The sequence below is a fragment of the Phaethon aethereus genome (genome assembly GCF_964289735.1).
Source record: "Phaethon aethereus genome assembly, chromosome: 1".
Lineage (NCBI taxonomy): Eukaryota > Metazoa > Chordata > Aves > Phaethontiformes > Phaethontidae > Phaethon > Phaethon aethereus.
In genome coordinates this window covers 45,050,943-45,065,299 of record NC_138575.1, presented here as the reverse complement: position 1 = coordinate 45,065,299, position 14,357 = coordinate 45,050,943, and the positions used below count along the sequence as shown (strand labels likewise).

The window sequence follows — 14,357 nt, the reverse complement described above, 5'->3', positions numbered from 1 at the left end:
TTTTGCTCTTCCCCTATCACATCTTATGTGCCTGGAGAAGCTTGCTAATCTGTTCCAGGACTCTTAAGACTGGCTATTGAGCCACAGTGGTGGCTGCTCCATCACCGTACTGTGGCATGTCACCACTTGTTCTGGATTGCTCCATGGGCCCCTTAGCTACTGTGTGCTGGGCTTTTCTTGAATCTTGCTGCCGATCAGCTGGCTCTAGTCCTCGGGTTCCCAGCTTTGGCTTGTATTTCTAATCAACCTGTTTTCAGCTTTCTTGATACACTAGATCCCAACTTGTGGAAGAAAATGTTCATTCCTGACCATGCTTTTATCCTCTCTCATTGGCTGGATAAGCGCTTCTGGAGTGCTCTGGATCAACCTTACCAGGGGTCTTGGGAGCACAGGCTTGACCATGCAATGTCTTTACAGTTATTGGCTCCTACTGAAGAGATTTTGCAAAGCAGTTCTCTAAATCTCTCAGTACTTTCTGTTTGAAAAATGCAGCCTTTTGTCTTCTTAGCTTAGGAACTCAATGCAGTGAGGACGCATGAATACTTCACATTTATTTCCCCGTTCTTCTGCTTATTCTCAACAGTTTGCTCCAGGAAGGACAATATTAAAAGCCTGTTAAAAAAAGCTTTATTTTCTTTCAGGAATGTATTGAAGTCTGTGGCCCTGAGGATTAGGTCCTGCAACCTTCTGCTTCTCTTGCGTGAAGTAGGTCTGAAGGACAAGTTTTTCTGCCCTTTTGAAAATGATGCTGCTCAAAGGGCATTATGCTAATCTTTTCCTCCAAGTTACTCAGTTGACTTACAGTTACAACTATGGCTTGTTCTCTTTAATCTCCTCCTCTCTAGCACAAAATGAATTCTCCCAACATCATTGTGCTGAATACCCCTCTGCTCTTCCTTTTCAGTTATTTTCACTTGTTTCTCTGCTTCTCATTTTTTCTTCTGTACTGTTGTTTCTTTCTCTGATGAACTTTTTCTTTGTGTAAAAAGAGATTTAGAGTTCAGAGCTACTTTTGTTTTTCCTGTAAACTCAGAAATACTGCTAGAAATATATACAAACACTGTGCTAGGTCCTGGTCAAGTCTTGAAAAAGGACAATGAGAATTGCTCATATTTGCTTCATTTTTGGGACAACCAAGATACTCTCAATCAACTTGCCCCTTCCAGATGAGTCATTACACGCCTGCTCATTTTTTTAGCAGAGCAGGGAAATTGGCTGACTGCTTTATCAGTGACACCACACCCAGATTCACCTTTTGTGATACCACCGAGAAGCTGCTGCCAATCTATCCCCTCTTCACAGAGCCACTACAGAGGCAACAAGCAGAACGTCTTGTAGACACATAAAACAGAAACCTTCAAATGCAACTCAAGAGTTCAAGAAAAGGAGAGGTACTTTACCTGGTCTTTCATGGTTTTCCCTAAATCTTTAACATCTTTCATGTTAATAGCATTCTTCCCTCCCTTCTCCTTTCCCTTCTTCTTGTTCTTCTTTTTGAACAAGCATTTCTTACAGAGGCAAAAGCAGCAGGTAAGGATTAATAGGACTGCAACTATGGCTATGGCTATTAAGGCCCAAGGTGGCACTGGAAGAGAAAAAGAAACACACACAAAAAGAAGGTGGTAAATTGTTAGTAGGGTTAAATTTAGAAACAAGCACATTTCTTTCACAGTTAAGCCTTTTTCAATGAAAATGCCTTGCAGAAATACCTGAAATCCTTTCAAAACTATCCTGTCATAATTTGTGTATTTCTCCCAACTGAGCATTTGCACACACAAAGCCAATTTAACACATCTATCTATTTACATGCCTGGTGACACATCTCAAACTCACTTGCAGTTATTTTGATTAATCAACCATCTGAAAACAATATGTCCAAAATATTTACACTGTGCAAATCTGTAAAACACTCGACTCATTTATGCAATTACTTGCTTCTTTCTTTAATCATCTCCCCAGCCCACCTGGCATTGTGGATGAATCGGGTGGAACTGACTGGGAATTTCCTTTTTCTGGGACGGCATCTGATCTGCGCAGTCAGTTTTAATGAACAGCCCTTCTCTGCCCACTGCTGTACTTGACAGACTTGCAGACTCCTCACAACAGATGCAGGTCAAGGTCACCAGTAAAGATTGACCGAGGACAAAAGACTGTCCAATCCAAGGGTGTTTGTCCTATTCACTGTCGTGCCCTAACGCTAGCAAGGTTTCAGTACATAGCTGTATTCTCACCTATACTTTCCAAAAAAGAAAAGTGTGTGTTTCATTTATTCATTCAGTCCAGGACGCTGAACATGGCTGAAGCATGAATAAATAACAGAGAACACTTACTATGATAAAATAGTCTTGTTAAATATTAGCATTTTGGGGAAAAAGGAATTAAGATGACACTTAAACACGAGTATTCCAGAAGGGAGTTATCTTCATACTAATCAGCTTTAATAACCACCAATACCCAGATTTATCCAGAACACCTGACGAAACTTTAAATCTTGTTAGCTGTCATTTTCTAAAAATCTCAAAATGCACTCAGTCTATCACGTCTGCAAGATATTCTCTCAGTGCATTACCTAAAGGTCTCTAATATGATACAGAGCAAAACCAAAGAGTGAATCAAATTTGACATGTTGACGTCAGTGAATCACAGAAGGGAATGGACAGTATAAATAGAGAAAATTAATTGCTTAAAGGAGCTAAGCAGAATGTGAAGCATGGTCATAGGAACTTCCACTACAAATTACCAGTTCAGGAAGAGGACAAAGCACCTACACCTTCTTTACTTTAAATTTAATGACGATATTTCTTTCGTTCAAATGTCCTTGGTGACAGATATAAAAATACTGCAGGAGAATAATTAAACAATAATTTCTGTAATACTTTTGCGCCTCCAAATGTTCATTAAATGCAGCTGCTATAAAAGGGAAGCTGTACCATATGTAGAACAAATGAGAACTGATTACTAAACAAATGAATGTTAAAAGATAAACAGTGAACAGACTAACAGCTGTTTATGGGATGCATTTTATGGAGTCAGCAGCAGCAGTCCTGCAGTTGAAGTTGCATTAGATCTGCACTTATCACAACTTAAAATCTGTATTTCATGCAATAATGATTTATTTTTGTCTCCAAATCTTGTGTGGTAACACATTTTAGCACAACTGACTCTCCTACAATTTTTTTTTTTTTTCATTTAGAACTCACAAATGTAAAACCATCGCCTTTCATAGGCAATGTGTGTTCTTCTCAAATTCTAAACTTCACATGAATCAAGACACGTAGCACCTGAAATGGTATTTACGTAACACTGTACTTTATATCTAAGCTAATCTACAGGAGTTATGTCAATATGAAATGAATGCTGTGCCCAAATTTATCAGCTATTTGTTTCACTGCCTTCTCAGCGGCGCTTGAAGCATGATGCCAGTGAACATGGGGAGAAACAAGAATATGGGGTGGGGTTCTGCCAGTAAGATGGCACCATGGGAGGAAAGAGAAGGGACACATCAAACACTGGTAAGCTGGAGAACCAAGGAACTGAGGAGACAGCGAGGGTGTTAGTAGGATATATACATACGCATCCTACAGATGAAAAATCTTGTGTAGGTAAGTTGCGTGCCTTTGTGCTGAAACTGTTGTGTACACCGGTACTCTGGCACTGCCACCTCGGTTCTCCGTAGACTCAAGTCTACAGTCTTTAATTTTTCAGCCTTTTTACCAACTGTGAATAATATCTGTAAAAACCTTACTGATAGTATATGAACTTTCTCGTTTTTGCATACTGGCTTACTTTGGAGATTCGTATTGGTTAATTCCAGTTGGACTTTACCAACTCTTCTGCCAAGATTTTCAAAGAATTTAGTTTTTCCAGTGAAATGGACAACAAAGGGAATCTACAGTTTGAAGACTACCTCCATCTATATTGAACCAGTTTGATCAGGTTCAGTAGTGCAGTTTGAAGCCTCAGGAGGTCTTCAGGCATGGTCCATGGAACAAAAGACCTCTGTGGCAGCCGAAGCAGAATGGGTGACACGAAAAACGCAGATCCTGACCAAGTGACCGAGTTGTCAGGGAGCCAGAAGCTTCTTTTACAACTTGTCTTACCCAGTGCCTGCACAAGGGGGTGCTTTGAAACAAGCAATACTTACCTATGCGATCAAGGAAAAGCTATTGCTTTAAGGATAATTAATATGTGTGTAAACTTTCTGGTATTTCAGTGCTATTTTCTTTGTTCTGCTCTTGTGGGCAAACACGGAATACTTGAAGCTGTCATGAATCGCTACATGATTCAGTGATTCTATAAGGCTCTTAAAGACAAATCTATAGGAGGGGATCTATAGGAGAGAAAATGAAACGCGTGGCTCAGTCCCAAGCAATAGCAGGGCTCTGAAATCAGTAAGCACTAGGATTGTGTTGGTAATTGAGGCATTTTGGGTATCAATTTTGCATCCTTCACTCATGCTGAACATCAGTCAGACATGAATGCGGCTAAAGGAATCGTGAACTCTCTCATCCCTCTGTGTTGCTGTCTACCATTAATGCCAGCCAGGGTTGTGTGCATATTGTGGGTCATTTGATGCATTTGTAGCATTTCACAAATACAGCAGCTGTGATGCACTTACATTATCATTTTAGTTTGGGTTTAGGAGAGCATTTGTGTAGCAGATCTCCAGACCTCACCCATATACCATGCTTCGACTCATGCTGTGCAGCGGTCTGGGAGGGCATGATGGACCGAATGGGAATATAGGCTCCCAGAGCTCACCTTATGGTGCTCCAACTGTAGGAGGCACTCAGCCCATGGGAGCAAACTTAATCCACAGCATTTGTCCACAAAGTGTGCAATGTGAGGCTTGGTCCTTGGGACCGACTGCTTCATTCCACTGATTTGCTTCTACCGCACGGCCCTAAATATAGCTTGTGTCCCAACCTGTCATTAAATCTTGTTCCACTGAATATGCTAGATTCAAAAGAAAAGATGTATTACTGAGTTATTCAATTTAAGAGCTACAAATTATGCCCTTTATGTAAAGATATCCTTACTTGGCCTTACACAAAATGCTTGGAGAGGTACAGGCCTTGGGTCTAAAACTGACATTCCCATTAGACAATCTAAAATTAGCAAATGCCTCGGAGGACATTTGACTCCAGAGGAAAGGCAGTAAGAGGGAAGTCACAAAATGTGTAACAGCATCAAAGTGCTACAGTCTGTAAAAGAGAATAAAATCCTTCATCCTAATATTTTTCTTCCCTTTCTCTGTGCAATGTCAGAGGAAACTTTATTAACTTAGAATCCAAAGAGAGGGAGGGTCAAGGAAGAACTGAAGACAGGAACTGAATTAAAAAGTGAAGACTTCCATACCAAAAATGCTGTCCACCAACAACTCCCAATTAAGCAATTAAGCAGCCCCATTTAAACTGTGACAACAAAAGACTATCAGATGATGGCAGCTTCCATATTATTCTGCAAAGGAGGCCCATGGCATGTCGGAATTGATAAATATTAATAATCTGTGTTTCAGAAGGGGCGTGATATTTAACAGGAAGCTGCAACTGCCAAATAGTTGTATGTGAAGCGCATTGCATTAATCTGGTAGCCTGAACATGAGAGCACTGGTAGTTTTCATTTACTAAACCATAGTTTTATCTTAGTTTTTTGTGCTTACAGCTTCTAATCAGGAGGCAAAACCCATATAGAGCCATATTCAGACTTTCTGTATAGAAACTGCCCAGGGGCCACATTCTGGGAATCAATTTGTCTTTCATTAGAAGTTACTTATAGAAAAAGAAAATGTACTGAGAGCAAGGACCCCGGTAATATATACCACTATTCACAGCAGAAGGAATACAAAGGTTGATCAATGCAGAGAAAAGGAAATGCGGATATGTGGTAAAATGACTTGTAAAAGAAGAAGACAAAAACTGCAAATACATACTTACAAATACCAATGATTTAAATGCTAGCCTTCAGGCTTATACAGCTACATTTCCACCCCAAACACTTTTATGTATGATCCCTTGCTTTAATAGCATGTTTGCAAAACATTGTTTTCACTTTCTTACATTCATCACACATTTTTTCTGTGGTTTAAGTTAATGATGCTACCTTTGACCCATCACTAGAAGGAACCATTACTAAATATCTCAACAAATGCTCTCGTGCTGGCATTTCCCCTCCTTCTCTATTTTTTGAGCATATGCAGTTGCATAAGGCTATGTCTATGAATAGTTTATGGAAGTTACTGAAGCTTTAACTGAGCTAAGAGATATGTGCTTTGACAGTGGAAGTTCCCCACATGCAAAACAGTCTGTGAAAGTGCACTGATCAGATGGGGCTCACTCATTGAACATACTCCTGCCTGTACCTTCTTTGTCAGACATTATCATGCAAAATTATGCAAACTTCGTATGACTCAACATTCCAGTCTTTGCAAATAAACTGACAATGAATTTCACAGTAATCCTAGATATGGCTACAAATTTAGCCAAGGTGCTTGGACGGCTTAAGAATATGATGTGCCTACTGTATGCCCTCAAAGCTGGAAGCCAAAATGCGTAAAGTAATTAAAATATTTATCTGAAGGCAAACCCAAAACCTACTATTGGAATTTCCAGTTCATATATGTTTATTATTGCTGGTATTAATTCACATATTAGGGCATGTGATAGGTTCTCTGTCATGGTAAAGCACATCTACCCAACCGTGTATCTTCTTTCTGCAGAGCAGAACTATTCCCGCCTCTGTTGCTATCTCTCTCTCCTTCTTTCCAACACGTTTTGCTCCCCCTCTCCCCCAGCTCCTCGCTGCTCAGTCTCATCAGTTCCTCTGCCCCTTGTCTCTCAAGACACATGGGGAGAAAGCAAGGCAGGGCAGTTTCCAGGTGAGACGGGAAGGTGAGGCAGCCAGAGCGAGGAAGCGAAGCTGCCGAGATGTCTCCTTCCTGAAGGAAGTACCTCAGAGAGATCGCAAAGGCCTTCAAGCTCAAAGGTCACGTTTCATCTATATGAATACTAAAATGAAAATAGCTCCTCTGTTAACTCTCCTTTGCTCATATTCTGTTTCAGTTTGATTCGGGGGGAAAAGGGCGGTTAACACAGGTCTCCCCTCGGCCGGCGGTGTCGCTGCCGGTTGGGGCCGCTCTCCTGGACTCGTTTTCAGCTCAGCCACCGTTGCGCAGCCTCCTTGGTGGCCACACGGCTCCTCGGGAAGGTCCCTCCTGTGGGCTCTGGGGCCTGGCTGCCCTTCCCAGCAGTGCCATGCTTCTGAGGGGGGGGCTGCCGGCTCTCCTCTCACCCTCTCACAGTTCCCATCCCTCCTGCCTGAGCCTGCCTCCCCCTTCCTCCAGCAAGTACAGCCCTCCATTGCCCTCCATGACAGAATGACATTCCCCCACGTGGCACGCAATGGCCCAGAGGACGAACCAGCAGCCCAGCTCCCTGCTGCACAGCCTGTCCCTTGTGAAGGACCGCAACGCTGGCCAGTGTGACAAATAAAACAGCCTCCCCTTTCCGGCAAAACCTCTAGGTCACTAAAGAAAACAAGCAGGCAAAGGAAAGGTGCTTTCTAATCAAGTAGATAATATTTTTAGACTGACGCTTCCTATCAGTTCATGTATCTGCTGCCATAAAGCTTTTAAAATCAAATAAATGAATTCAGGCTCTCGATAATTGCCAGCGAAAGCACTGGGCACACTGAGCAGCTGGGGAAGATGAAGAAAGCTGGAGCCTTCAAGCAGACCTGGAAGCCAGACAGGTTTGCTGAAGGCTTTCCAAAAACTGTATGTACCAACACCAGCTGAGGCCAGATACTTTCCTGAGAAGGGACAAAACAACCCATGGGCCTAATATTCAACTCTGATGAACAAATCTGTAGAAGCTTGAGGTGACTGCTTTCCATCATGTGGACAATTGTATTTTGTGGTTAAAACACATTTCACTTTTCCTGTGACATACACAATATGTCGCACTTCAAACCTTGATTGGTAGTCTGAAGGGAAGAAAAGAAGTAAAAAAAGGTTGTGCAACTCCCTCTAACTTGGAACTGGAATTTTCAAAGGAACAAAATACTCCAGTCACATCAAACCCAGGACTCAGAAATCAAGAGAATAAGACTCAAAAGTAATGAAATTTGTGGGGAAAAAAATCAATTATGCCTATGTATATTAGATTTTCTTATCTGGATTCATTCATTGCATGCAATCAACAGTGTTTTTGTTTTATCTTCCTTCTCAGTTTTTGAACACTTGGAAATGTTATTTGTGTCACATTTTCAAGGTTTACCCTGCAAATATGAGGGCCAGGGTTGTATTTCAATTTTCAAAATAGGAATCACATTTCTTGCATACCAGAATGATTCATGCATAGTACATGTTGAATATTATAAGTTCCAAAACTAGGTAAAAACTCTATTGACAATGAAGGACAAGATACTTTCGCACATTTTTTAAGTAACATATTATGCAGGGGTAAAGCCTTTTAAAAAAAGGAATTGATTTATGATTTCTGACAAGATGAACTTCTAGAAACTCTATCTGTCCGTAAGCCAATGGTCTGTTAGCATATACAAACTTAACACAGGATGGTATTATATGATGGCCTAGGGTTTAAAGGAGAACAGCTACTATTAAAAGAATTAATAACCATTGAAGTAATACACTAAGTTCCGACTGAAAGTAACAACCAGTTTTATTCCTTAGTGAGATTTAATATTCCTTTAGAAGGTCTGAAATAAGAACGGCTCATATATAGTACTTTTCAACAGTAGATCACAAAGTGTCTTATCAAGGAGGTAGGTAATAATATGGGAACTGCAGAGATGCAGACATTAATACACGCAGAATAAAATGACTTTGGTTAGCATCGTATCGGACGTACCATGGGACCTTTGGTCTACATTACTGACTGGTGCAGTGCACAAGAAACAACAGGGGCTTAATTTGCTGCAAGCATGTTTCCAGGAGCACAAGTCCCTGTTATGTTTCTGCCAGCAGTGAGGTTCATGTAAGCTGCAGGTCCCAGACATGCACCCTGCAGGTGTAGGGAGCCAAGTGCTGGAGGATGCCATGCGCGTGTCGCAAGCACGTGCACCAGATAGCAGCCTGGGGTGCAGCGTCAACCTCAGGTCTCACCTGAGGAAGCACCTCAAGCACCACCCTGGGGTGGTGCACGCTGTGTGGCTCCCAGCGCTGTAGAGGGAAGAGAAACTCACATCCAGAAGGAACCCTTCCAGCACACTAAATCACCAGTGCCGAGCGCCCCGCGTGACGCTAGAGCCAAGCACAGATCAGAGGTGCCTCGGCTCCCAGGGCCAGGCCCCTCAAGGCAGTAATCTTTCCAGCACAACTCACTGGCACCTCAGCTACGGCAGAGCCAGGAGCCTTAGGGGTTCACTTCACTTCACTTCACTTCACTTTACTCTGCTTCTTTCCAAGCAGCAAGTCAAGGGACTGCTTCCAGGTTTTCTGCATGGCTGTTTCATACAAAACAGTGATGCTGCTAAAAAGGAGGACTGAAACACTGCACTTCCCACCCCGGTATGGAACAGTTACTGTCAGCAGGGTAATTACTGTCCCACGGAGAGCATAATGACATGCTGTGCTCTGAAAATGTTCTAGCCTTGCAGAGTGTTTGGGACCTTAAAACTTAATTTTGTTTACCTCCATAGAGCAGTAGCATAAATAAAGAGGCTTAACTTTGATTTGTCATGATGTGCTACTTTGATAATAATTTTTCACTTCTTATTTAAAACTTTAAGAATGATCTTTTTTTTTCCTGACTCCTGCCATCTTATTATCCAGCCAGCAAGATTGTATCCAGAGTCCATACACTCAGATAGAGCACTAAAGTATGCGATAGCACAGAGTAAATAGAATTTACTCCTCATACATACCAAACTGATGAACTTACCCATTGAAACAATCCTCCTGTTCCTCAGCCTTGTTGCCAGTTCAGATTTTCATTTGCCACCTTATTAAAAATTTTGGTGAAATTCTCCATGTGAAATAAGACCAAATGTCAAAATGTAAAGTATTTCTAACTTGTAAATAATCAAATCCTTTCTGCTTGTAAAAAGCATGACACCAGTTCCATTAGGACTTCATCTTTTGCCTCTGTCCATTACACAGCCTGGTAGAGCCATATTATTGACTTTGAACAGATACTAAGCAGGTCCATGTATCTGCTTTTTATCTAGCCCTTGAAAAGGCCTGGGATGGACCTCTGATAGATAAGATAAAGACAGGTTAAAAAGACTCACCTACAACATAGTAGATGAGTACTAAATATATATACATATATGCATTATATGTATATGCGTTGTATCTGCCATATGTTTATTCAAGAAACATATGTATTCTGCAGTTAAGAATCACGGGAACAATTAATTTCTAAAATTGATTAATACTTTCATAAAAAGTATTCTAAAAAGGCTTACATAAAAGCTTTTGTTGGTGTTTTTAATTTTTTAAAATTCCTTCAGTAGGAAACCATTCGCATACTTAAGTATGGTAACCAGTGAGAAAGGCTAATTTTTAATAGTTAATATCTAATAGATATCAACTTTTTGATATCTTCAATGTCCAGTACAGTTTAAAAAATATTATATTTCATAGGTGTAGTAGTGATAAATCAATTACAAAAACAATCAAGGAGCAAACCAAAACCAATCTCCTTCTTCCAGCTAGAATTAAAGCCTTTATTTAAATTTTTACTGTAGGTTAGGCCAATTGCAGTGCATAGGCAGTAGTAACTGCTCATATGAGAAGCCATATTTCTTTTTGTGAGAGGAATGTATCTGTAAAAGCATATTTCTTTTGCTGGGCAAAAGTGTATACCCAGTGAAATCAACTGAATACCTGCATTTCTTGATCTGTTATTTTAACTGTACAGATATAACTCTGAACAAGATTGTTTCATTAAATATTATCATTATTAATAGCCAGTCGTTTGTGTGTGGGCAGTGCCTAAAGGCACCAACTCAGAAGAAATGCCTCACCAGATTAGATAGTGCACACAGATGAAATAGAAAGACAGTCTTGCCTGAGAGGATTTACAGCGTAAGGTCCAAAGCCTGTGTGGTGGGTACATGCGCATCTTGATCTAACTGACTGCTCTGAAGAGCTGTGCCCTTGTCCACCCATCAGCCTACGAGAATGCACCAGGCTTGTACACTACCAGCTCTGGTCTGTCCAAGCACATCGCCTAGCACTCCTTCGTGCCCAACCCTTGCTAAACACCCCTTCTATCACCTCAACACGATCCTCCTAGGATCCTGTCCAACTAGGACATGAATGCCCTCTTTCTGGAGGGAACCCAGACAGCAAGCCTGGCACCTCCATAGCTCACCAGTGGCCAAGGTTATGGCCAAGAATGGGCCCTGAAACAAATGACACAGAAAACCAACAGACTCTCGTTGGCCAGGACCCTCCAAAAGGAGTGCCTGAGCTAACTGCATTGCTGAGGCAATAGCAGCCCCAGACAAACCAGATTTCAACCGTGGTTTGCTCTGGTGTTCCAGGTGACAGCTTTTAATATGAATGCCCCAAACAAAAAATTGGTACATTCAATAATTCTTCAGGCCACACAGTCTTGCCTATTTTTTTTCATAAATAGTTGTATGGCAAGCACTTTCATGCTGAGCCCTCAGTGTGCAATGAAATTCCCTCTCCCCAGTCACCATGACTCAAACATCCCACATGGTCCGTCACCATTGTTTCTAGGGTGTCAGTAACACCACGAATGCCCCTATAATACTTACGCGCAGTTTTTGGCAGGCACAACCAGCAAGACTCACGTGTATGTTCACAGAGATCATCAATAAGATACACTTTGTTGGTCCAGTGTCCTCTCAAATCTGGATGCAAGTGGATGCTAAGATTGCTAGGTAATCCTGGTCTTGGTGCATGGCAAGCAATGTCTGATGAGGTGCACCATATGCAGTCCTCACCTCAGGGGGACTAAGCGAGGCTGGCTGTGGATGTATGTATGCATTTTTCCAAGGGACCTCAAATTGTGTATTGGTTCAATTGTGCAGGGGTATGCCGGAGAGCATTCCTGGCAGGCCTCTCTGTCCTTGATGTGGCACTCTGCTCAGCTCAGGAAAGGGCAGAGACCAAACTGCCCATACTGCAGGTGTTTTGAGAATGTTATATGGGTGACACTAGTTTGTGGGATTGGGGGCATAACGGTGGCATAATTGGGGGCACTGTTATATGATGGATGCCCAGCAGGCCAGGGCAGCTAGGTGAGCTGTTCTGCAGCGTGTACTCTGCCAGATTGCTTGGGGAGTGTCTACTAAAGGAATGAATGGTCCCAGGCTTGCCTCAGGCATTCAAACTAAAATGTTTTCATGACCTCTATCAATTAAATGGAGGTGCCAGCTTTGCAAATTTTGAAGCAGTGTGTATCAACAGCCCAGCTATCCCAAGCCCCATCCCAGTGCTGGGATGGAAAGAGTGACCCATTCCCATGGCATGCCTCACCTTTGCCTCAACAAGCACCACAAAACTTCCCTTGCTCCTTCTCTGCCAAGCCAAACTTCCCAAGAAAGCAAGACTGGCATGAATGTGCGCAACAACTTTTGCAGCTGTCCGCTCTGTTCTGCCAGCATGAGGCTGTCACTATGAAGACGTGTATCAGAAGATATTTTAAACACACAGTTTTGTGGAATCTGTGTGTAGCACTTAAACTGCTAATAGAGAAAAAAGAAATTTAATTTGATTATTCACCGACTGTATACAACTCAAGTCCCTTGGACAAAATGTTGTTCGCACCTGCTGTTTAAAAAAATAGCAGGCTTTGATCTCTCTCTTTTTAAGCGTTCAGTTTTATTTTAGAAGACAGAAGCAAAGAATCTAAATATGGGTTGTGCTCTTGCCTAGTATTTCGACCTCCTTTATTCTGCAAGAAGCTATCAAGGCTGCAACCCACATATCAGTAGTGGCCTTTGTAGGAAGAAATCTATTTTCAAGGACCTGTTAAGGTTAATAGCCATGTTGCTCTTCTTTTTCAGAAGCTCATTTAGCAGCACTATTATGATGAGGATGATGATGATTGATTACTGACTTCTACCTTTTTGCACAAAAAGCACCATTCCTGATTGGCTAACTATAAGTTAGCATAAATGCTGTAATGGTCATTAGCTTTGTTGCAGGAACCACTGCCAAAGTGATAAATAGATTTGGTTTACATTAGCTACCAGCCTAAAAGCATCATTTGACCTCATTAATAGATCTAATCAAATCTGGAGTTATGTTCCCTAAGAAGGAAGACTATCCTTTTTAGGACAAGAACTCTGAGGCTTTTTTCCAGTCTTCATAAATACAAAAGCTGATATTTAGTTCCACTGAGGTAAGGTCACAATTCTCTCCAAAATGCTTTATGCAAATGCTAGGCATTCAAGTTTTTCTTACTTCTTGTTCAGCCTGGAAGAAATTAAAACTGCTGCTAGGAGGCACTAAAAGCTACCTGTACAAGCCCAGCGAGGCTGTTTTTCTTCAAAAAGTGGTCAGTCTGCTGAAGGCACCAAGAACACAACCTTCGTGTATGCATGACTGGAATGTATGTTGAAATCTACATCAAAATTATATGGTTGATGCACAGATATAACTCTTCAGGTTTGTGAACTGCAAAAGCTGCAGGCTGCATTTGATCTCTTAATCCACATTTCCTACATATTACTTGCAAATTGTTTCTCCTACCCTTCATCTTTACTTCCGTAAGGTACAAGTATAGCACGCTCCTCACTGTTGCTGTGCTTCTCGGTTTGCCTACCTAGCAATGTTAGAATTTATTAATTTAGTATGCCTGGAATACGTTTTTTCTCATGTTGTGATTCAGTCTTCTGCTAATGAGCCTGAATATTTAATTTACACAAACTGTAGTAAGGCCCTATATTCAGTTAGGCCATGAGTATGTGTTACAGCTGTAACCCAAAGTTGATAGTTTTAGTTTAGGGGATGATGGGGATCTGAAAGAAGTCTGGAAGATACTGTTTTGTAAGCACACATATTATCCTGAAGGACAGTACAAAATGCTCTCATATAGTGTGGATTAATACAGGGAGTTTGTCCTGATGCTTTCTTTGTCCTGTTAATCTTACTGGCTATCAGCAGAAGCAACTACTATCAATTTGTCCCTTAAGACAGCAACTCTCCCTAAAAATCTCATCTAGTACTTTTATCTCCCTTTTTTGTTTAAACTTGACATAAAGTAGAGGTGAAGTATGACTCTGCAAGCTTTGGGACAGAGGAAGAACCATGAAAAAGAAGCCTCTTTTCATCAACTTTGGTATTGTATTTGGTGATTGTTGCTTATTCTAAAATTCAGCTATGTTGAGAATGGGAACCAGAAATCTGTTCTCCT

The 14,357-nt window shown here is 41.3% G+C and overlaps 1 protein-coding gene across 2 annotated transcripts in view; it reads right to left on the bottom strand.

Moving 5' to 3' along the window:
• The window catches only part of SYT1 (synaptotagmin 1), a gene marked incomplete at both ends in the record, with an annotated part of 125,942 nt that overhangs the window by 91,939 nt on the left and 19,646 nt on the right, over positions 1 to 14,357 (bottom strand). For both annotated transcript variants that reach the window (XM_082014266.1, XM_082014267.1), the window contains one exon: positions 1,401 to 1,585. In XM_082014266.1, coding sequence (XP_081870392.1) covers positions 1,401 to 1,585 — 185 coding nt within the window. The remainder of the gene's footprint in view (positions 1 to 1,400; positions 1,586 to 14,357) is intronic.